This window comes from Camelus dromedarius, chromosome 21, assembly GCF_036321535.1.
Source record: "Camelus dromedarius isolate mCamDro1 chromosome 21, mCamDro1.pat, whole genome shotgun sequence".
Classification (NCBI taxonomy): Eukaryota; Metazoa; Chordata; class Mammalia; order Artiodactyla; family Camelidae; genus Camelus; species Camelus dromedarius.
In genome coordinates this window covers 20,118,148-20,142,035 of record NC_087456.1, presented here as the reverse complement: position 1 = coordinate 20,142,035, position 23,888 = coordinate 20,118,148, and the positions used below count along the sequence as shown (strand labels likewise).

The following is a 23,888-nucleotide window of genomic DNA, read 5'->3' as shown; positions in this document are numbered from 1 at the left end:
TTTATATTTTAGATTTTGTTTTTTAAAAAATTCTTTAATTATTGATTTTATAAAAATGAAAACTGTTTAAAGAAATCTAAGCCATACAGAAAAGTATAAAGAAAGTAACAAATCACCCCAAATTGGGGTCACACAAAAGTAAATAGTACTAATGTTTTGTATTTCAGTTATCTCTGTAGTCAGATATATAGATAGAAAAATTCATACAGAGACTAGTTTTATGAAATGAAATAGGCCATACATGCTATTTTTCTAGAAAATTAATTTTATAAGAAAAATAAACTAAAAGACAGGAATTATTAAGCTTATGATAACTTTTTTAACACAATCATTTCTTTATAAAAGTGGTGTTCTTTGGTTTTGTTTTGTTTTTAAGAAAGATCTATTAAGAGTGGCTGTTAAATAACTATTGTTTTGCCACCGGTTTCAGATTGATAGCATGGATTTTATTCTATGAGAATGGCTTTGAGCTGAGTGTTAAAAATGTGTGTAGTCCCTGCTGGGGAACCATGTACCTAGTGAATTGACTTGTACCTGGGATTCCTTTCCTACCAGGGAGATTCTTTTGTATTTTAATGCCTTTCTTCCAAGAAAGCAGCACAGTGCCCTGGAAGATGGCCCTCTGCTGAGGTCCAGTGGTCTGTAGTATGTAATTATAGACTTCAAGACCTGGAGTTTTCCTAGAGAAAGGTATTCCAATTCTCTGAATTTTTTAAACTCACCTTTTTCTATATTGTTTCATGACGTACACACAAATATACTTTCATTCATTTTCTAGACATTAGGGGAGGAATGGGCAGAAGTATGTGCGTGGGTAATGTGTGTAACTTTGCTCTACCAATGTGTAATTGCTTTGTTGGAAATGAGTAGCAGATTGTACAAATAATCTTAATAGTCCATACTTCCATTCTGATTTGAATACCCAAATATGCTTTTTATGATTATTAAACTTTTGTGGTTCTGTGTCTGGATTGTCTGTTTCATTGATCTATTTGTCCATTACTAGCCTACTATTGTAATTATTATAGTTTTAATTATTATAATGTAATAGTATGTTTTTACTGTCTGATAAAGCAAATTTCTCTTTATTCTTTTGTTTGGTTAGTTTTAGTAAATTGCTGCTAAGGAAACTTCTGGTGTATACATTCTTGTGTATGCCTCTTCCTGTGTATATTTTCAACACGGATATGTAAGAAAGTCTAAAATAAGTCAAATCTATCTTCATTTTCTCAGATAACAGAGGATTACAGATACTTCATTTAAATCCCATACTTTAACCATTATTATTGTTGCTGTTATGTAGTCCGTATTTTAGATTTTTCCATTTATTTACCATTACTTTGACACACACGATTCTTTTTGTTATCTCAGACATTGTGTCTGATTATTATTCTACCTGAAGCCTTCTACCCTGTAAGCCTTTAGAATTCCCTAAGCGGGGAGGGTCTATTTGTGCTAAACTGGTTTTTGTCTAAAAGTGTGTTTTATGTTTGTTTTTGGGGATAATTTCAGTGATATGTAAATTATATGTTGGCAACTATTTTTTCTTAGAATTTTAAAGATATTCCAGACTTCTGACTACCACTGTTGTTGAAAAGTCATTTATTTTTATATATTTGACCTAGGATTCACTGGTCTTCCTGATTTCAGAGAACTAGTTTGTCTCTAGAAATCTGAGAAATATCTTAAAATATTGCCTCTTCCTTGCTATTAGTGTTATGGTTGGGGGCTTCTGAATAAATATATGTGAAATCTTCCCTCTATATTGTCTATAACTTTTAATTCTCATCTCTTTGTCTCTCTGTGCTACATATTAGAAAAGTTTTTGGGGTTCTCTTTCTCTTGCTTATTTTTTGAGTTTGTTTTTGTTGACTTCTAAATAGGTACAAAAGAATTATTTGTTGAGTGGGTACAAAAGAATATTTTTAAGTTATGGAAAATTACGATGCAAAGAACACCTACGTGTTGGCTACCAAGTTTTAGAGAAAGAACTTTACCATTACTTGGAGTCCTTTGTGTATTCCTCTCCATTCCAGTCCCCTTTCCCTCCTCTCTTAGGTAACTACTGTTGTGGATTTTGTATTTATGGTATCCTTTATTTTATTCATAGTTTTGCTACATGTGTTTGTATTCTTAGGCAATATTTGATTTAGTTTTGCAGTCTTTTTAACTTTATGTAAATGAATTCTGCATGTATTTTCTCTACTTTGTTTAATATTATACTCTGATGTTTGTTCATACTGTGCATTGTAGCTGCTACATTCTCATTGCTCCACTGAGGTTTTTTTCTTCATTGAGTTCTAAATTTTACTTACTTCATTTTTCATTCCAGAGATTCTGTTATTTTTTTTTTCCAAACCTACTTGGCCACTTTTCATTATAATTTTTAAAGTGTATTCCTCATTAGCAAGCTAAAGCTTTAATTTCTCTAAACCTATTAAACAGCTGTTTTCTGTTCTCTGGTCATTTCAATATCTGAATGAAGTCTGATAGACTGATTTTGCTGGCTCTTGATCATGATATCCTTGTTTTGTTATTTTATTATAAGGTCATTTTCTTTGGAACTTCATCTTTGAAATCTCTTTGAGATTCCAGAGAATATCTGGTGTTTCTGTGGATTGCCTGGAGCCTTACCAACCTGAGAATAGTTTATAGTATTCTTCACCTGAATATTTTCTGATAACGTAGCTTGAATTCTGGCCACTAATTTTTGTGAAGAGAAAATTTCTTTTTTTGTAGAAACTTATAACCGTGGTCAAAACAGCTTTATTGCTCACTGTTCTGCATAGAGGGTGGTTCTCTCATTCACCTTTACGCTGATGGTATAGCTCTATTGGAGTTTAATATAGTTGGGGGAGCCTCTTAGCTTGCATTGGTTCTGTTAGCTCTAAGCTTTATCTTCAGCCTCTGTGGACCTCAGAATGCTCAAAACAAAATCAGGCCACCAGGACTGGATTTAGTAGCTGAACCTTCAAGGCCCAGACCAGCTTACATGTCTTCCAAAATTCCTGTTTCTACTTTTGGCTTTGCCAACTCCATAATAATTCCAAATGATACTTACATTTCAGCCATCATTTTTTTGTGGTTTACAATGGGAGAGTCATTCAGGAAATCTAGTCTTCTATACATTGGAAATGAAAGATAATTAAAAAAAATTTTTCTATCCACTTAAAGATATGTCAGACTCAATTCCTGAGGTTACTGTGGGTTTGGACATTTTTCATGGACTTTGTCTCCTTTTACTGTAGCAGTAATTTTTCCAAAATATTATCAATTTTTCCTATTTTGTATGTGAAGTATTCTTCCAGAATAAAGCAGTAAGATTAATCACACTGAATCAGTCTTCAGAGAATCTAGGGAATCATTCATGTCCTTAGGACATCTGGCTTAATGAATCTTTACTCACCTAAGGCTGTTTGGGAAATATTTTCTTAGGAGAGAATACCTCATACCCAGAATCACATAATACGTATTTTATAGTCAGATTTTAATTTTAGTTTACTTACTTTTATATGGTAGTTTTGTCTTTTTCTTTTTTCTTTCTTCTGGCTAGAGATAATCAAATATCTTATAGTACAAATGTACCATGATGATCTTACTTTGAAAAATATTTACAGTGGAAGTATGCGAGACCTCACAGCACAAGTGACTAGTGGTCTTCTGCAGTTCCCAGAAGTGACTATTCAAGCCCTTGGAGAAGACGAAATAACATTAGAATCTGTGCTTCGTGGAAAGTTTGCTGCAGGTAAAATAATGTTGCTGAAAGTTTACTAATTTGATTGATTTGTAAGGTAAACAATAACAAGCATATATCACAGTTTCTTTAACGTGAAAGAAAAAAAGTAGAGCCTGGTTAGATTGGTGTTACATAAATATATAACATCTACAACTATAAATGTGATAACTTCTACATGAACATATTTTCAGTGAATCTCTTGGGATGTTACAGTTCATTTTTCCATATTAAAAATACCATATATTTTATATCTTAGTATTGAATATCTACATTTAGAAAGTAGAAATAATACAGGGCTGTTTTTTCTTTATAATTAGGAAGTTTTATTGGTGGTAAGTTTAGATTAGATTCTATATATTCTTATGAGTAGAAAAATATGATTGTATGATGGGTGATACAATATATTCAGAAAGTCTTATCTCTTAATTCCATTAATCTGAATAAGATCTTAATACATGGTTTAGATTGTATAATACAGCAGGAAATTATACCAAATTATGGATTTCTGTCTAGTGAAAGATATTACAGAAGACTTTTCTGAAAATGAATTTCGCAGCCATCCTTCTTAGCAGGGAGACAGCAAAACATATATATCAGTCATTTAGCTATTTAAAGTGCTGTTCTCTTGAATATTAAAAGTACGTGTAGTACTACTTTATATGCTAGGCACTATAACAACTTTTCATTGAGGCAAGTATTAGACTTTTCTAATGTAGGTGAGAATCAAAAAGGTTAAGTAATTTGGTCCCAGTTACACAAAGCAGGTGGCAAAAATAAACTTTGAATCCATGCATTCTGGATCCCCACTGTGCCCTGCTCTTCCCTCAAACTAGATAGCCTCTTTCAGCTGTAATCTAGTATATACAGCTGTCTGTTTGGATGCATGAGACGTCACAAATTTAGTAGTAAAAGTTAACACCATTTGTCTAGCTGCTCAAGGGAAAATTCAGGGTCTAGTTGTTGATCCTTCTCTATTACCTCCTTATTCATCAGCAAGCAAATCCTTTAAGTTCTGCTCTGAGATGAATCTCCAGTCAATCCACTTCTCTATTCATGGCCACCAATGAAGCATAGGGTATCATCTCCCTACTTCTCCTCTATTCCCACCTTATTGTCTATTCTCTGTTTAGCAGTTGGATTAACATTTAAAAACATAAATCAGATTGTTATTTTCCTGCTTAAAACTATTTGCTTTACACTTAATACAGAATAAAATCCAGACATGACTAGTAAGGGGCTAAGAAGTGTTTCTGGTATTTTCTATCATTATGCTAGTTATGTCTTGTCTTCTCAGATTTTGAACTATTCGGGGACAATCATGTGTTACATTTTTATAACTCCCATAACACCTAGTTTAACTCTTAAGGTATAATGTACAAATATGTGTTTGGGAGCGAGACAGACTTGGGGATCCACTTCTGCCTCTAGTATTCACAGCCACATGGGTTTTGGGCAAGTTATTTAACTGTATGAAAGTTTAGTTACCTTATCTCTGTATTGAGGTATAAAAAGGAACAAATGAGATAATGTGTTTACGCATATAGCATGGTACCTTTATTGAATGGTTACTTTATTATTATTGTAGTAGTAGTAGTTCAATTTATTTTACTAATTTTAGGACAACTCTGTTCTATAAATGCTTGTATTTCAATTTGGAGATAATATGTAAAGTTTTATATAATGAGATATATATTATACATGTAAAAGAGCTGACTGCTAGTTAGTTTTGTTGTGTATATACAGTATTAAAATAGGCAACATTTTTTTTTTCTTCTAGGGAAAAATGGACTTGCTTACTTGGCTTGCGGTCCACAACTTGAGGTTGTAAACTCTCTAACAGGAGAGCGGTTGTCTGCATATCAATTCAGTGGAGTGAATGAGCAGCCTCCTATAGTCCTGGCTGTGAAAGAATTTTCTTGGCAGAAGAGAGCTGGATTGTTAATCGGATTAGAAGAAACAGAAGGGAGTGTTCTCTGTCTTTATGATCTTGGTTTATCAAGAGTGGTTAAAGCAGTTGTTCTTCCTGGAAGGGTAGGTACTGCTTAAGATATGTGAACTGTCTGCTTTCAAAACTGAACCCCTGCTGGTTACATGGGTATGTTCCCTTCGTGAAAAATTATACAATTATACATTTATAATTAGATTACTTTCATGGAAGTTTATTATTTTTCATTAAAAAGTTAAAAATTCAGAGGTTAAGAATGTATATTATTAAAGGAACATAGCATTTATGACTTATTCTTGGCTAGAAAATGACGAAGTAAAAATAGTGATGATAATGTAGTGTTCTAATCTTTTATATGAAAAGTGGCATCTGAATCTTGTTCTTATCGCAGTTATGTTTAATGAGGACACTGAAAGTATAAAAATATTATATTCATTGCTAGGGCATTTTTTTCCTCTTATGTCTGTGTGTGGTTTTTAAATTTTTAAATTTTTATTTATGTATTTGAGACTATAGCTTTGGAGCAATATGGAAAATATGTCTTTTACTGTATAAGATTTGAGTAATATATTTAAATAGTGGATTTATTTATAATCATTATTTATTAATTCTAATATGTATATACCTTCCATAGGCCAGGTATCTTACTCAGTAATAATTATCGAAATCCTTTGGATTCAGGTTGTTTCTTCAGGAAATTTATTACTGCTCTTTTTACATGATGAGAAAAGTATGTATTTACAGATACACATGTGCAGAGGCAAATAAAATCATGGAAGAGTAGAATTCTTTTTATACATGGTGTGAAAAAAAATGCACTTAAATACACACAAAAGTAAATTACATATATGTAATAAATATAGTTATAGAATAGAATTGTTAAAGTTAAAAGGGAGCTTAATGAAAAAATACTGTGTTTTTACAGTGAGGAAACTGACCCAGTGTGCTGATGTGGAGTCTGAAGTAGTTTATAGCCTGGTATCTTATATATACTTGTCAGTGGTGATGATTTTGAAGACAGACTTAATTTTGCAGTTTATTGAGTGCTTACTCAAGCTGTGTGCTAGATTTTGGAGATAAATAAATGAATTAAAGTTAGTCCATGCTGTCCAAAAAGCTTGTGGCCTAATAAAATTATAGAATAAATATAACAAATGCTTTGATAAATTTTAGTACTTGGAACATAGAAAACACCTGGGTAATGTCTACTCAGAAAGTTTGGACATTTCAAGTAAAGAGACCAGCATGTGAAAAATCACAGTTTATGGAACATTTGGTAAACTAGGCTTATTTAGAATGGCTGGAAGGGAGAGGAAAGGGGAAGTGGGAGCCAGAAATGATGAAGACTGAGATTTCTTATTTTCTTTCTCAGATGTTCATCAGTATTATAGTAGAAATCACAAGATCCTTAATTATCATATCATACCTAATTAATTTTTGTGAATTAATAGGAAACAGAAGGAAAGCTAAGTATATAGTAAAATATGGACTATTAGCTAAAGACATTTAAAATTTGACTTATGAGATGAGGGGGAAAATAGAACTACATAATGTTACTACAATATGATCTTAAAATAAATTTAGTCCTTGTTAAGTGTCAGTGATACAGTTACTGCTGAAGTTTTGTGTAAAGTCCATTATAATGTAGCCCTTTTAAAGAAAGGTTAGACCTCTTCAAGCTTTATGGCATAAAAGGGATTTTTAAAAAAATTGTAAATAGTAAATTTTTCTGGAATGATTTATTTTTAGTCTTATTTAGAGGAAAGGCTAAATACCTAAAGAGTAGCTGGTTAAGAGTTTTAAAATAAGAAAAATTTAGATTTGAGTTTTACACTTAATGACTGTGTGACTTGGATGACTAAGTTAAACTTTCTGAGCCACACAGTGTTTCATCTTTTAGATAGCTATTGAATTTTATTTTATTTTTTTTTTTTTGAGGGGGGTAGGTAATGTTTATTTGTTTATTTTTTAATGGAGGTACTAGAGATTGAACCCAGGGCTCCATGCACGCGAAGCATGCACTCTACTATTGAGCTATACCTTCCCCCCAGGGTGTTTTATCTTTAAACAGGTATAATTATATATAACCCAATATCAAAGAGTTATAGTGAACATTAAAATGAATCAGTTAGCACAATGCCTGTAATATAGTAAGCTCTCAATAAACATCGCTTGCTATTCCAACTGCATGATTTTTTATATACTGAAATAATGGTGTAATTCTTGTTATATCTGAAGATTTCATTATGTTATTCAGATTCACAAACATCAAATGTGGATTTATGATTCTATCTTGGAAAATGTTAACATCTATTGTAACTAATAATCTGTTTTAACTGTAAAATTGGCTTGTTATGTTTTTAATTGTATTTTCTCACTTTGTATAAGAAAAGCAAGTAACTTTCCACTTTATAGGTAACAGCTATTGAACCTATAATCAATCATGGAGGAGCCAGTGCAAGCACTCAGCATTTACACCCAAGTCTGCGATGGCTTTTTGGTGTAGCAGCTGTGGTAACTGATGTTGGACAGATCCTTCTTATTGACCTGTGTTTGGATGACTTGTCATGCAGTCAGAATGAAGTAGAGGCATCAGGTAATAAGTCATTCTTTGCTTGAAACCAGAAATTGAGCACTGGAATATTCTTATGCAATAGATTTTTTTTCTTACTTTAAAATATTTAAAATAGACAAACATTTATATAGAAACTACTTTATGTATTTTTTTAAATTGTTAGAATCTGTTTTTTTGCATGAGTTATTCTGTTGATTGATGAGTGTTTATAGACTAAAGTCGGTCTTTTAAAAAATCATGTATTTATTTATTTTTTATTATTATTATTATTTTTATCCTTTCCCACTCCCTTTACCCACTGTTAACCATAAATTTGTTCTCCGTGTCTGTGAGTCTATTTGTGTCTTGTAGATAAATTTGTTCTCCGTGTCTGTGAGTCTATATTTGTGTTTTGTAGATAAGTTCATTTGTGGCTTATTTTTCAGATTCCACATGTAGGTGATACCATATGGTACTTTTCTGGCTTACTTCACTTTGAATGATGATCTCCACGTCCATCCATGTTGTTGCAAATGGCTTTATTTTATTTTTATGGCTGAGTAGTATTCCATTGTGTATATATACCACATCTTCTTTATTCAGTCATCTGTCAGTGGACATTTAGGTTGTTCCCGTGTCTTGGCTATTGTGAATAGTGCTGCTGTGAACATTGGGGAGCATGTATCTTTTTGAATTGTATTTTTCTCCAGATACATGCCCAGGAGTGGGATTGCTGGATCATGTGGTAAGTCTGTTTTAGTTTTTTAAGGAACTTCTGCCTTGTCCTCCATAGTGGCTGCACCAAATTTGCATTCCCATCAACAGCATAAGAGGGTTCCTTTTTCTCCACACTCCAGCTTTTATTGTTTGTGGACTTTAACGATGGCCATTCTGACTGGTATGAGGTGATATCTCGTAGTTCTGATTTGCATTTCTGTAACAGTTAGTGATGCTGAACATCTTTTCATGTGCTTGTTGCCCATCTGTATGTCATCTTTGGAGAGACATCTATATAGATCTTCTGCCCATTTTTTGATATTAAGGTGTATGAGCTGTTTGTGTATTTTGGAAATTAGTCCCTTGTCGGTTGCACCATTTGCAAATAGTTTTCTCCCATTCCGTAGGTACTCTTTTAGTTTTGTTGATGGTATCCTTAGCCATGCAAAAGCTTTTAAGTTTAGTTAGATCCTATTTGCTTATTTTTCCTTTTATTTCCATTACTCCAGGAGCTGGTTCAAAAAATATTGCTGCAGTTTATGTCCAAGAATATTCTGCCTATGTTTTCCTCTAGGAGTTTTACAGTATCGGTCTTACATTTAAGTTTTTAATCCATTTTGAGTTTATTTTTGTATATAGTGTTAAAGAATGTTCTAATTTCAATCTTTTATAGGTAGCTGTCCAATTTTCCCAGCACCACTTACTGAAGAGACTGTCTGTTCCCCATTGTATATTCTTGCCTCTTTTGTTATAGATAAATTAATTGTAAGTGTAGTGGTTTATTTCTGGACTTCCTGTCCTCTTCCATTGATCTGTGTGTCTGTTTCTGTGACAGTAATATAGTGTTTTGATTACTGTAGCTTTATGGCATAGTCTGAAGTCAGGGAGCTTGATTCCTCCCGCTCCATTCTTCTTTTTCAAGATTGTTTGAGTATTTGAGGTCTTCTGTGTTTCCATACAAATTTTAACATTTTTGTTCCAGCTCTGTGAAAAATGTCATTAGTAATTTGATAGAGATTGTATTGAATCTGTATGTTTATTGTCTTGGGTAGTATGGCCATTTTAACAATATTGATTCTCCCAATCCAAGAACATGGTATATATTTCCATTTGTTTATGTCATCTTCAGTTTCTTTCATCAGTGTCTTATAGTTTATGGAGTACAGGTCTTTTGCCTCCTTGGGTAGGCTTATTCCTAGGTATTTAGTTCTTTTTGGTGTAATGGTAAATGGTATTGTTTCCTTAATTTCTTTTTCTGCTATTTTATTGTTAGTGTATAGAAATGCAACTGATTTCTGTGTATTAGTTTTATTTCCTGCAACTTTACCTAATTCATTGATGAGTTCTGGTAGTTTTCTGGTCTCTTCTTTAAGGTTTTTTATATATAGTATCATGTCATCCTCTTTGCCAATTTGGATTCCCTTTATTTCGTTTTCTTCTCTGATTGCAATGGCTAGGACTTCCAAAACTATGTTGAATAAAAGCGTTAAGAGTGGGCATCATGTCTTGTTCCTGATCTTAGAGGAAATAATTTCAGCTTTTCCCCATTAAGTATGATGTTAGCTGTGGGTTTGTCATATATGGCCTTTATTATGTTGAGGTATGTTCCGTCTGTGCCCACTTTCTGGAGAGTTTTCGTCATAAATGGATGTTGAATTTTATCAAAAGCTTGTTCTGCATCTATTGAGATGATCATATGGTTTTTATTCTTCAATTTGTTAATGTGGTGTATCACATTGATTGATTTGCAGGTATTGAAAAATCCTTGCATACCTGGGATTAAATCCCTCTTGGTCATGGTGTATGATCCTTTTAATGCATTGTTGGAGTTGATTTGCTAGTATTTTGTTGAGGATTTTTGTATCTGTATTCATAAGTGATTTTGGCCTGTAATTTTCTTTTTTTGTGATATCTCTGTCTGGTTTTGATATCAGGGTGATGATGGCCTCATAGAATGAATCTGGAAGTGTTCCTTCCTCTGCAGTTTTTTGGAATAGTTTCAGAAGGACAGGGTTAACTCTTCTCTGGTAGAATTCACCTGTGAAGCCATCTGGTTCTGGACTTCTGTTTTTTTGGGAGTTTTGAAATTACTGATTGAAGTTCCATACTAATAATTGTTCTATTCATATTGTCTATTTAGACTAAGGTAGGTCTTGAAAGAGAGAGGGATATATTTCCAGATATACACTTGAAGAGTATGTAATTAAGTAAATGCCAGAAGAAAGGCTTTATGGTATAAAATCTTGATCCTTATCAGACAGTATAAAATTATCCAACTGTATAGTATCTAACAGAGTGTTTTTGGCATACTGTTATGTTCCTACAGTAAACCCAAGATGGAAATAAAGTAATTTAATAGGAAATAACAGTAATTAGAAAAAAAGTCTTTCCTCATAAAATAACATCCTGAAATAGAATTAATGCAACTTAAAAAGTAAAGAGAGACAATTTCCCCCTTTAATACTGATGGTTATATTTTATAAACCTACTGTTTATCAAGTGCTTTCAGTTTTTTTCTTTTCTTTTCTTTTCTTTTCTTTCCTTTTCTTTTCTTTTCTTTCCTTTTCTTTCCTTTTCTTTTCTTTTCTTTCCTTTTCTTTTCTTTTCTTTTCTTTCCTTTTCTTTCTTTCTTTCTTTCTTTCTTTCTTTCTTTCTTTCTTTCTTTCTTTCTTTCTTTCTTTCTTTCTTTCTTTCTTTCTTTCTTTCTTTCTTTCTTTCTTTCTTTCTTTCTTTTTCTTTCCTTCCTTCCTTCCTTCCTTCCTTCCTTCCTTCCTTCTTATGAGACTCTAACTTGGTTTATGTAGGGAGGAGAGCTAAACTAAAAACTTTTTTAAAAATATGTATATTATAAAGTTTCAGAAAAGGACTGTTTGACCTTGAGGACCATCTGGATTTTGAAAGCAGTTTTGTAGTATTAGTGCAGATCTGTTCATTTATAAGTCAGCTGAGAAATGGATACAAGCAATCAGTATTTTGTCCCAATTTATAGTGGGTGTAACTGATAAAACTGTTGGTAAGTAATAAAACTGATTGAAACCACAGGTGGTAAAAGTTATGTTTGACCAGAAATTGGATGAAAAACCAAATGACAAAATATAACCTGAAAAATTTTGATTTGGCAGAAATAATGGTCACATATGCACTTAAAGAGAAAAAAATCCATATATAAACTATATGTTTAAATTTGATATGTATAAAGATCTGATTCATTAACAAAATCCTGGATAAAGTTTAGATGAAAAGAATTGATTAGCAAAAATAGTAGGAGCTAAAAATGAATTTGTAGAAAATTAGAAATGATTGAACTACTTTTTATAGAAAATTGATAGAGGAATTAAATAGTCTTGATGGAGTTTTGTTTCAGAGTGTTTTGTAGATGGTATTTTAGGTGTAAGGCTAATTAAAATACTTGCATTCGTAATTAAAACTCTTCAAATCAAAGTAGTAGAGCTGAAACATCTTTTCTTTCAGAAGTCAAGAGTCAGTAGTTGAATTCAGCACAAGAATAATTTTATAATGAAACTCTGGATTTTGATCAAAGATCAGAACCATTTCTCAATTATGAGAATTATGAAGCCGTTGAATTTTATAGCATACAAAAGGTGGCTGTTGTATAGTTCAGCATGTTTTGTTAGCACTAATCTTATTTTAATTGACCCTATTAGCTTTTTGTTTTCCTAGCAGCTTTCAATTGCAGCTTGAAGAATGGGTGACAATTGCTTTTGTGCTGTTTATAGTTTGTTAATCTCACTTGTCTTATTTATTTATTTTTTAGATCTTGAAGTTATAACTGGTATCCCAGCTGAAGTACCACACATCAGAGAAAATGTGATGCGAGAAGGACGCCATCTGTGTTTTCAGTTAGTAAGCCCATCAGGAACAGCCATTTCAACTCTTAGTTACATAAACAGGACAAATCAGCTTGCTGTGGGTTTTTCTGATGGCTATCTAGCACTTTGGAATATGAAAAGCATGAAAAGAGAGTAAGTATACCTTTCTTCCCTTTGATTATTGGTAATTTCTTTCTGAATATAATTTGTGTTCAATTACTATCTTTTTTTAACATTTTTAATTGAGTTATAGTCATTTTACAATGTTGCGTCAAATTAATATTTTAAAATTAGCATAATGAGGAAAAGGTTGGATAGATTCATGATTGAATGACTGCATAATTTTCCATTGTGTTAAATCATAATGTGGTATAATAAAGAAATGACTTAACACATGAATTTAGGTAGATTCAGTGTATTGAAAAGGCATTTCAATTATTGTGGTGTTCCATATGCTAGTAAAGATAAACTACATACTTGTATAGTATGAATTCTTTCAGAAGTACTTTTATACATAACCATGTGTGTAAAGTATTAGTTTAATAGTAATCGTTCTTAGTTGACAGAAAAAGAGGCTTTTTAAAAAGTTATAAATTAATGTGTTTAAAAATTTTTTGTGCTGTCAAAAACTTCCTCCAAATAAAATTGTGTGATACTTTTAAAATAATTTTTTATGTTAAAATTGCTGAGGAACTAACCGTTTATTGAAGGAGGAAGCGATGGGCATTAGAGGTTTTAAATCTAATCTCTATTAAGAGTTAAGTAGATACCTATTTGTTTCTTAAGTTGTCAATTTAATATTTATTTTTTCCCCCGAGCAATTGGAATATATTCTTGAGTAATTTGTCATGCAAATGAGTCAACAAACTAGTCACCGTTCCAGACATTCTGCTCAATTTGTCTTGCCAACAAATTGGTACCTACTTGGCTTTGCTTGATAGTGAATGTTTGCCAAGTTGAAGTGAAGGAAAGAGAGAGATGAAAAATAGGATTCTCATCTATATCAGACCTATTTCTTACTTTTGGGTCCTTTGATAGTATTAGAGTATTAGTAGCCCTGTAGGTAAACAGTGACCATCCTTGCACTTCCTTGATGTCAGATTTTTCTGCAAAGTGCCAGTGATGAAGTGGCAAGTGCCTAGTAACTCCCTATGGAAAGTCCACCTCAACTCTCTTTGCTGATATCCTTTTATTAGCTGTTGTCTTTGAATTGCTCCCAAAGAAGAACCTGTCTTCTACAGTATTTTCTTTAACTATCATTTCTTCACTAATTTTGAGAACTCTTCAGATTCTAACTCATTTTGTTGTAGTAATGGGGAAACTGACTCTAAACCCAAGCAGCTGAAATATGGAGTGTTGTGGCAGTACTTCATCTTTTTTAGAGTGCTTGTTATTGGCAAGCAGTGCATACACTTACATGACTGGAAGGATAATTTCACACATAAGTATATACATGTGCTTCAGTAATTTTAACCCTTTCTGGTTCTACCTGGGAGATGGATGCCATGCCCATTGTCTTGATGGTTTTTGCCCTGTGTGTTTTTGAAGATAAGACGATTGTATGAACAGTATTGCTCTAATCCAAATTCTTACATGAGGTACCTTTCTTTTTCATGAAATCAGAACTTAAAAGTAGGAAGTGTACTGATTTTTGTGCTTGTTACAGATACTTCACACAGTTGGAAGGTGGAAGAGTTCCTGTATACGCTGTTACTTTTCAAGAACCTGAGAATGATCCTCGTAATTGCTGTTACTTGTGGGCTGTTCAGTCTACCCAAGATAGGTAAGTGTGTTGCATGTGGTTTTTAATAATATTTGTCAAAAATGGCATAGCAGTTGATTTCTTTTACAAAGCTTTGTACTATATTCTCTCTCTCCCTTTTCTCTTTTTAACAACACCCATTTATTAGCTCAAGTTCTGTAGGTGAGAAATTCTAACATGGCATGGCTGGGCTCCCTGCTCTGGCTACCATAAAGCTGTAATCAAAGTGTCTGCTGGCCTGACACTGAGGAAAATTTGTTCCAGGATCATTCTTGTCATTGGTAGAATTCAGGTCCTTCCCACTGTAGCACTGAGGACCCTGTTTCATTGCTGTCCGCTGGGAGTCACTCTCAGTTCCCGGGGCTGCCACATCCCTTCTCCCTCCTTCACCTTCGAGCCAGCAGCAGCTCAAGGGATCCTTCTTGTGCTTTGACTCTGACTTCCTCTTCTGCCCTATGTTGTCTCTTTTTAGTGAAGGGAACATAATTCAATGAGTTAGTGAGTGGTAGTTGAAATGACTTTAAAAAAAGTAAATGATTGTTTCTTTGTGTTTGAGTATTTTGAGATATCAGTGAGAAGAAATTGTGCTTGACTTGTTTGAATGTTATTTCGAAGAGCAGTCTGATACGCATGAGTAGGCAACCTCTTATTCCTTAGGCAATTTTTGTGGCCTTCTATGTTCTCTCATGAGAACATTTTTTCTTTTATAATCTCATTGCTTTTTTTCTCCTTGTTGTGTATGCCTCTCTCATTTTTGTGTATCCCTGCTGTGTTCTCTAGTCCTTCCACTTGACCTTCTGCAGTATATTCCTAGATTTTAATTGGGTTAATTTTTCCTTGTCTTTTCATAAGCTCTAATTTTGTTCCAGCTGTAGCTTGTGAGAAATCTTTCAGTTTAATTTCTAACTGGTTAAAATGGTTTATTTTCACTGCTGGAACAGTATAAGTATTTATTTTTCTTTGGTTTTCAGTTCTTTCTTTGATGATCGATGAAATAGTTAAGTCTGGTATAAATGCAATGATTTTGATAATTCACTGCTCCCAGTACTTTCTCTTCCTCAGTTCTTTCTGTCTTAGATCCTGGGTACCTAAATTGTGGTCAATTTGGGTTTTTGTGTCAGGTATCCTCACTTTGAGGTTTTGTTTCTCCTTACACTTTAGTAGGTCAATGAAGGAAGAATTGATTTGTGACTATTGAAATTTGTCAATCCTGGAGGAAAACTGAAATAAATATATACAGAAAAGTACTGGAATACTCCTTATTAAATCAAATCCATATTTCCATCCATCTGAGTGTAATGTGGACCAGCAGCAGCTTTAGTAATGTGCCTTATGAAGGCTCCATGTGATGAATGTGAGGGAAAATGTATGTGAACAGTTACTGTATCCCATTTATTTTTTATTCCACACTCTCTTGTGATCTTAGGTTCTATAAATTTATTATTCTTTGTTTTAAATTCTCTTTTTCTAAATTTTATTCTCTTTTTCTAAATTTCTCACACTGAAGTCTAGAGGGGTTCCCTCTTATTTTGGAACTTGGTGAATTAGTCTACATTGATTTTTACCATGCCACTCATAAATTTATGGATTTTGTAAAAGTTTAGTCTTTTAAAAAGTCTTATAAGTGATGAATACTCTGTCCTTATAATCATGAAGTTACCTGAACATTCGTTGCTCCTCATTTTTTCTTAAAATCCTTGTGAACTGTACGTACTTCCCTTAGTCCTTTTTTGAGGTAGTTTGTAGAGCTATATAAGCATTCTAAGTGAGTCACAGTTTAAAATGTGGGCAGAATAGTATTTTCTGTTTTTCTTCTGGTGATGCCCTATATTTACTTATCTTTATTTATCTACAACATGTTGAGTAGTTAGCACATGGGAAAAATTGTCTAGTGATTTTAAATGACTTTATAGTATTCTATATATATTCTTTTAATGGGACAGATTTAATTTAATTTGAAATATTTATTCCCAAATGATTTACGTTTGTGAGATATTTTTGAGAATATTTTTGTGGACTTCTGGTCTTTGATTAGAATCCTTAAATTAGTAGGTCATGTACCTCTTTAAGAATCTGATGAAGGCTGTGATGTATGTTGGTATTTGTGTGTGTGCACTATGATTTAAAGCAAGATTCCTGACCTGTGGTCCACGGGTAAACAGAGCAGTCTGTGAGCTCCTGTAGATTGTATATAAGATTATTTACATTTGTTTATATATATGTATGTAGACAATACATATATAAACAATACACTTATACATATATAAACAATACATATGTACACATATACAAACTATATATATGTGCAGTACATACATAATATATATAAGCAGATCATACACACACACATATACAGTCAGCCCTCCATATCCGCAGGTCCCATAGCTGTGGATTCAACCAACAGTGGATCTAAAATAGGAACAAAACAAAACTCAAACCCAGAAAGCTCCAAAAGGCAAAACTTGAATTTGCCATGTTGGCAGCTATTTACATAGCATTTGCACTATATTTAAAATTATTTACGTAGTATTTACATTGTATTAGGTATTGTAAGTAATCTACAGATGATTTAAAGTATAGGGTTGTGTGCATAGCTTATGTGCAAATGCTATGGAATTTTATTTAAGGGACTTGAGCATCTGTAGCTTTTAGTATTTATAGGGGCCCTAGAACCAATCCCCTGAGGGATTATGGTATCAACAAATGTAAATAATCTTGTATACAATTTATGGGAGCTCACAAACTGTCCTGTTTACCTATCGGCTACAGGCCAGGAATCCTGCTTTAAATCATTCTTAGACTAATCTCTTACTTTACAAAACTGTGTAATGTAACAAAGTCTCTTCTTCCATCCCTCTGGTCATTGAATCACCCAGCACCTTATTGACATTGTAAGTAGATTAAAATAATGTAAATTTGGTCTAAATTTATCAGTCTAAATCAGAAAGACAAGTGGTATGGTCTTGCCTCCTCCCCACCATTAGAGCAGTCTGAACAAAATAAAAGAAAAAAGAATCACTGTAGAGTGACTATACACCACAAAATTCAATGGGGATAGATCTTAAATTGTTTCCATACTTCTCATCAGTTATAATAAAAGCCACATTTAGTTTTGTAAATGAAAAAACTGGTATTGCCTTTAATGTTGGTTGTATGCAGTTTCTCCTGTTTTAATTGGTCTTTTTAGAAGTGTCTTTCCTTGTTTCATATCCTTGTATTTCTTCATTCAGCTAAGTTAATTGAGCATCTACTGTCCACTAATAACTTTTCTAGTGACTAGCAATGCAGGAGACAATTTTTCTGTTCTAGATTTTATATTTCAGTAAGGAAGACAATAAATAAATATACTAGTACATATATTTAATATAATTTCAGATAGTGATATTATATACAGAAAAATAAAGCTAGGAAAGATGATACAGAGTGTGGTGGAGTAGGGAACTGCTATTTTAGATAGGATAGTTAGGGGATTTGAATGAGGTCGGTTGGGGCAGGTGGCAGGGGAACTATGGGAAGAACTAGGGGAAAGAACACAAAGGCCTTAGTAAAATGTCACAAGGGAAAGCAAGAAGGCAACTAAGGAGAGAATGCAGGGTAGTCATAGGTGAGGCCAGAAAAATAGAACTAATTTATATAGGATTGTGTAGGCCAGGATAAGGAAGGCGTTTGAATTTGGTCTGGCTACCCCAGTCCAGTTAAATCAATTTCTGGTAGTAGGGCCTAAGCATTAGTATTTTTTCATAGCTCCTCTGGTAGTTCTAATAATAGGCAACCAACATTGAGAACCACTGGCTTCAAAAGTAAATGAGATTAGTAGAGAAAAGAAGAGAGCTGGGGACTGAGCCTTGGAACCCTTCTGTACTTGGAGATACTTGGAGATTGAGAATAAGAGAGCAGAACAGCCAGCAAAGGAGAGTGAAGATAGTGTAGTATGAGGAACATTAGGAGAGGGTATTCTGGAAGCCAAGTAAAAGATATTTTTAAAGAAAAATCAGCTAGTAAGGATAAGAATTCAAATTCAGACAGTATGGCTTTGAAATCTGTGCTCTTACTACTCACTGCATGCATGCTTGAGTAGTGCAGAGTTGATTTGCTGTCTTTACTTTATATCCTTATTGTATAGTCCTCATCCATCTTCATTTTAGGTATAAGCCTACTAAGATGGAGGAAGAGACCAGGAAGAAGGAGCAATGGACACGCTCTCCATTAAGAAAGATTTTCTGTAGGTGCTGTGGGATAGTTCTGTTTACATCCCTTTGGCCAGAACTTGGGTCTGCTACACCTAGCTGCAAAGGAGCTAGGAAATGTAGTATATTTTAGGAAGCCATGTGCCTAACTAAAAGTATACCTATTGAGGATAGGGAGAAAGAATATTGGCTAAACGATTATGATCTCAGCCACATAAGATGTCACCTAAGATAAGCAAAAACATCAGCTTAAGTTAACTAGAATCAATAAAAAATTAAAAATCAGTTATTTCAAAGGACTGCATTTTGTGAAAACAACCAGGTAAAACTAATTTCTTCACAGTGACCTTAGTTTTGTCACATGAACTCAATATTATATGTAAACTAAATTTATTTGGACATAAGAGGTGCTTATTGTGTTAATAAGATAATTTAGTATTTTTCTTTGGCTGATTTCTGTTTCTTTCAGTGAAGGCGATGTCTTGAGTTTGCATCTGCTTCAGCTGGCCTTTGGTGACAGAAAGTGTTTGGCATCAGGACAAATCTTATATGAGGTAAATGGTAATGGTAATATGGCTTCATAGTACCATTTTGTTCATTGTTTGCCTATTATAAGTCTGTTTTAAAATACTGAGATACTGAAACGTTATTCTTATATTCAAGTTAATACTATATTCATAATATAATGGGAAAAGTATTAGATTGGGGTCAGGAGACTTGTATTTACCAAGGTAGCAATTGTAAAATCTCTGGGTATCATTTTCCTCTAGAATGAGGGGATTGGACAAGGCTCAAGCTTGTGTAGCCAAGAAAAATAATCCCACTTTGTTGCTCTAACACATTGAACAATAAGCCATGGGGTGACTTTATAAACAGTCTTGCCATTTACAGTTGTAATAGAGGGTAAATGTATCTAGCATTTCAGATGATTATTTTTCTCCCTGAATTCTTGAGGAACTAGCAGGGTGCTATTAGCCATATTTGATCAGCCGTCACATTCCTTTCTCTAGAACAGGCTTTCTTAACCTAGTATTTCAGAGTATGTGATTGGGTTTTAGGGAATCCTTGAAGTTCCTGAATTATGTGTGGCATTTTTATGATTAGTTTTCCCCCTTATCCTCCAGTTCCACATACATGGATTTATTAACCAATCATCGATCAGTAAGAGGGGAGGGGGAAGAAATTCTATAAGGTTCCAAAAAGCAAAATTTGAATTTACCTTGTGACAGCAACTACTTACTTATCATTCACATTGTGTTAGGTATTATAAGTAATCTAGAGTTGATTTAGAGGAGGATGTGCATAGGTTATATGCAGATATTACATCATTTTATACAAAGAACTTTGGAATCTGATGGGGGTCCTGGAACCAATCACCTATGGATAACAAGGGACAGCTGTATACATTTTTCTGGAAAAAGTTTTAAAGCTCTTGTCAGATTCTTATAGGATCAATTTTTTTTTTTTAAATGTAAGGACTACTGTTTTAGTGGAAGAATTTCAATGAGAACACAGAAATAGGTTTACTGGCCTAGAGTATATATATGTATATATAATTTTAATGCTCAGTCCACTTTACACCCCAGCCAGTAGTCTATGAGATTTCCCATGTTTATTAACATTTTTAAAAGATTTATTGGTAATTATTTTTGAGAGACTAAATTTCACATTTTTATTTGTATTTTGTGCTATATAAAATCCAATGGTTGGTTCTCTTCATTTTTTAACTTTGCATCATCTGAAAACTTTTAAATTTGGAGAACATTTGATTTTAGAATGAGTTTTTCTTAGAATCCTCTTAAGATATAGATTGATGTACATTTTATGTTTCAGGGGTTAGAGTACTGTGAAGAAAGATATACACTGGACCTCACTGGTGGCATGTTTCCTTTGAGGGGACAGACTGGTAATACCAAACTTTTGGGATGTCAGAGTATAGAGAAATTTCGATCTCATGGTGACAGGGAGGAAGGCATGAATGAAGGTTGGTTAAAAGTACTCTTATTTTATATCATGTGAATGCTTGATTTAAGATTTATCTTGGTTTAAGATATACAACATGTATTGGTTTCTAGAGTTCATACTTCTGGCAGTTAAAATATTGAAATACTAATTGTGGAGTTTATTCAGGTCTGTGTGAGATACAAGGTATTTCTTGCTCTCCAGATTGCTCTGTGTAAACTCAAGAATGAATAGATTAAGGAAATGAGAGATGATTAATACAGCTCTCAAAACAGACCAAAAAAATGTATCAGTAGTCTCTGAATAGTGTATAAATCTCTGAATTAAAGTCCCTGAATAAAGTTTCTCTCTGAGACATATATGGAAACATACTTTGGTTGCCTTGAATTTTTCCAGTCTCCTTTAGTATTATTCCTTCTTCCTAATAAATATCCTGACATAGTGAAAATAGAATTTTAGAATCCAACCAACATGGGTTCAAATCCCAGCTTTGTCACTCGTGACCTTTCAGGAATTATTTAACGTTTGGGACTGAGCCTTTGTTTCCTTATATGAGTGGTATACCAATTGTACCTCCTGCAGAGGATGGTTGTGAGAATTAAGTGTGATAATGTGATAGGTTTATTCAGCTGGGAATGCGCACTGGGGCCCTGGTTTTGTTTGTTCTTACTGGGATTCATTCTCATGGTTAGCTCATTCGTACCAGAGATGTCCTCTGTCCTAGTCCCCACATCGATATGTGTAATCTAGTTTCCACATCCAACTGAACATGTCAAAAAAGAAGTTATTGAACTCTGTCTCTTACTCCCCACCCACATCTTCCCTTTTATATTTCCCATTAGTTGTGCCACAGATTTTTGCTTTCCTCATTCCTTTTCTTCATCTTTTAACTTTGTTCCTGTCTTTCCATTCCAGCCACCATCCCTATTCTTGTCTCTACCCCTGCTCCTTACCATTTAGCTAGATCAATCATTCTCAAGTAGAATTCCTCTAAAGAATTAAATCCTAATGCCAAAAGGCATCCATTTTAGGTATTGATGCTCTCTGTACTAGCATTGTATTCTTAGGAAAATACTCATTTGAATCATTTTCTACTTTCTACCTACAGTACCTCGTAGTTGTCAAAGTGTAACTGGCACCGAACATAAAACTTTTCTGTTGAGTGTTTTTTAATAAAGTCTTCTTGAAATAGAAAAACAGAGGGAAGAAGGGGGATAAATTGGGAGTTTGAGATTTGCAAATATTAACGAGTATATATAAAACATAAACAACAAGTTTCTTCTGTGTAGCACAGGAAACTGTATTCAGTATCTTGTAACCTATAATGAAAAAGAATATGAAAATGAATGTATGTATGTATATGTATGACTAAAACATTATGCTGTACACCAGAAATTGACATATTGTAAACTGACTACTTCAATTAAAAAAAAAGAAATAGAAAAAGTTAAGATACAAGTGAATAAATCTCTTCTTATAGAACAAATGATAGAAATGTGTTTTGACAAATCAAATATGAATTAAACTTCTTAATTTAGGAGAAAATCTTGCTATAATTTTATTTGGGGGACTTACTTTGAGATTATTTACTCTGTTTTAAAAATTACATTCTTTTCTTTTAGCTCTGTCTCCTGACACCAGTGTTTCAGTCTTTACCTGGCAGGTGACTGTATATGGACAGGGAAAGCCTTCTATATATTTGGGACTTTTTGACATAAATCGTTGGTATCATGCACAAATGCCAGATTCATTAAGGTATGATTTCTCACTCTCTATGTGCGTGTGTATGTATGTTTGGAATTTTTATGTGTAGCAAATCATTGACTTAATAATTCTATAAAATTTTCTTTTAGATCAGGAGAGTATCTACATAATTGCTCTTATTTTGCTTTGTGGTCACTGGATTCTGTTGTGAGTAGTACTTCTCCACACTACATCTTGGATATATTAGTACATGAGAGAAGTTTAAGTCGAGGAGTTCCTCCTTCATACCCACCTCCTGAGCAGTTTTTTAACCCAAGCACTTACAATTTTGGTATGTATTTCGTTAACATTACTTTTTGAGAAAAATAACATGCAAAAGTATATGTGTGTGTGTATTTGTGCTGTTTGTGTGTATATAGTGTATTACTATTTGTTTCTCATTATTGTTAATATATGGATAAGTTAGAAAGTTAATTTGATATATGTACACAAGAAGTTTAATGCTTATATGTTTAATGAAGAAATCACTTCTAAATTTGCTAGAAAAGATATTAACTATTTCACATTTAGTTCATTTGTGATAAGGTTTGGCATAGTGTTAGGATAAAAATACCTGGGAAAATTATTTTCAAATGTATTGTATGTAGTAATTTCATACTTTGCCTAGAAGTCTGTTATTAGGATAAGTTTTGTCATATTAATGCCATCTCAAATATATCTAAGTGGATTTTTTTAAATCTTTTTTTTTAGATGCCACCTGTTTGTTGAACTCAGGAGTTGTTCATATAACTTGTACTGGCTTTCAGAAGGAGGTAGGTGACAAGTTGTACAGGGCATTTCTTCTTGAACTGAAGTCAGTTCATGGGTTTAAATTTTACTTAATGTTAATTATATAAACTATTGTTTCATCTTTCATGGTAGCTTCTACTAGGTTTATGAGATTAGCAGCTAGTAGCGTCAGTTACTGATGGCAACCTTCTAGAAGAGGTATTGGGATGTTTTTAGCAGATTTATGTGAATGTTAGCTACTTGAACCCCAAGCAGAAGAGTGAAGTAGGTCAGTGCCTTACCACATCTCTTTTTATCCATCTTCTTAATTTTCCTCCTTCAGAGAAAGCTTACGACTAAATAAACTAATGCAAAGAAGGTACCTAACACAGTGGCACAGCGACTGGCACAGAATGGGTTATGACTGTATGTTGAAAATACTTTTCCATGGAGTGACTATCAGCTAGATGTGGATGAATGCCCTATTTATATTTCATATCAGATCTCTTAGACCAAGAGGAGTAAAGTGCAGGATTTTTCTTTTGTGTGTGTTAAGTTCGTTAAGATCTGTCACCACACCCGTTAGCTTTATAGTGGGTAACTAGCAAGCACTGGTCACCTTAAAAACCTATAAGCGCTTTCCTTTGCAAGTAGTACAAAAATGTAGTCTTCTACAATTTTCATTCGGTATCTTTTAGTTTTATTCAAAATGTTAAGTGCAAA

The 23,888-nt window shown here is 33.3% G+C and overlaps 1 protein-coding gene across 2 annotated transcripts in view; it reads left to right on the top strand.

The window, feature by feature from the left end:
- Positions 1–23,888, top strand: part of AHCTF1 (AT-hook containing transcription factor 1) — a 79,943-nt gene that overhangs the window by 11,697 nt on the left and 44,358 nt on the right. For both annotated transcript variants that reach the window (XM_031438487.2, XM_031438488.2), the window contains exons 2-11: positions 3,618–3,745; positions 5,514–5,767; positions 8,097–8,277; positions 12,728–12,935; positions 14,449–14,565; positions 19,201–19,285; positions 20,565–20,715; positions 22,316–22,448; positions 22,547–22,728; positions 23,148–23,209. In XM_031438487.2, the coding sequence (XP_031294347.2) occupies positions 3,625–3,745; positions 5,514–5,767; positions 8,097–8,277; positions 12,728–12,935; positions 14,449–14,565; positions 19,201–19,285; positions 20,565–20,715; positions 22,316–22,448; positions 22,547–22,728; positions 23,148–23,209 (1,494 nt within the window). In that variant the 5' untranslated portion in view covers positions 3,618–3,624. The remainder of the gene's footprint in view (positions 1–3,617; positions 3,746–5,513; positions 5,768–8,096; positions 8,278–12,727; positions 12,936–14,448; positions 14,566–19,200; positions 19,286–20,564; positions 20,716–22,315; positions 22,449–22,546; positions 22,729–23,147; positions 23,210–23,888) is intronic.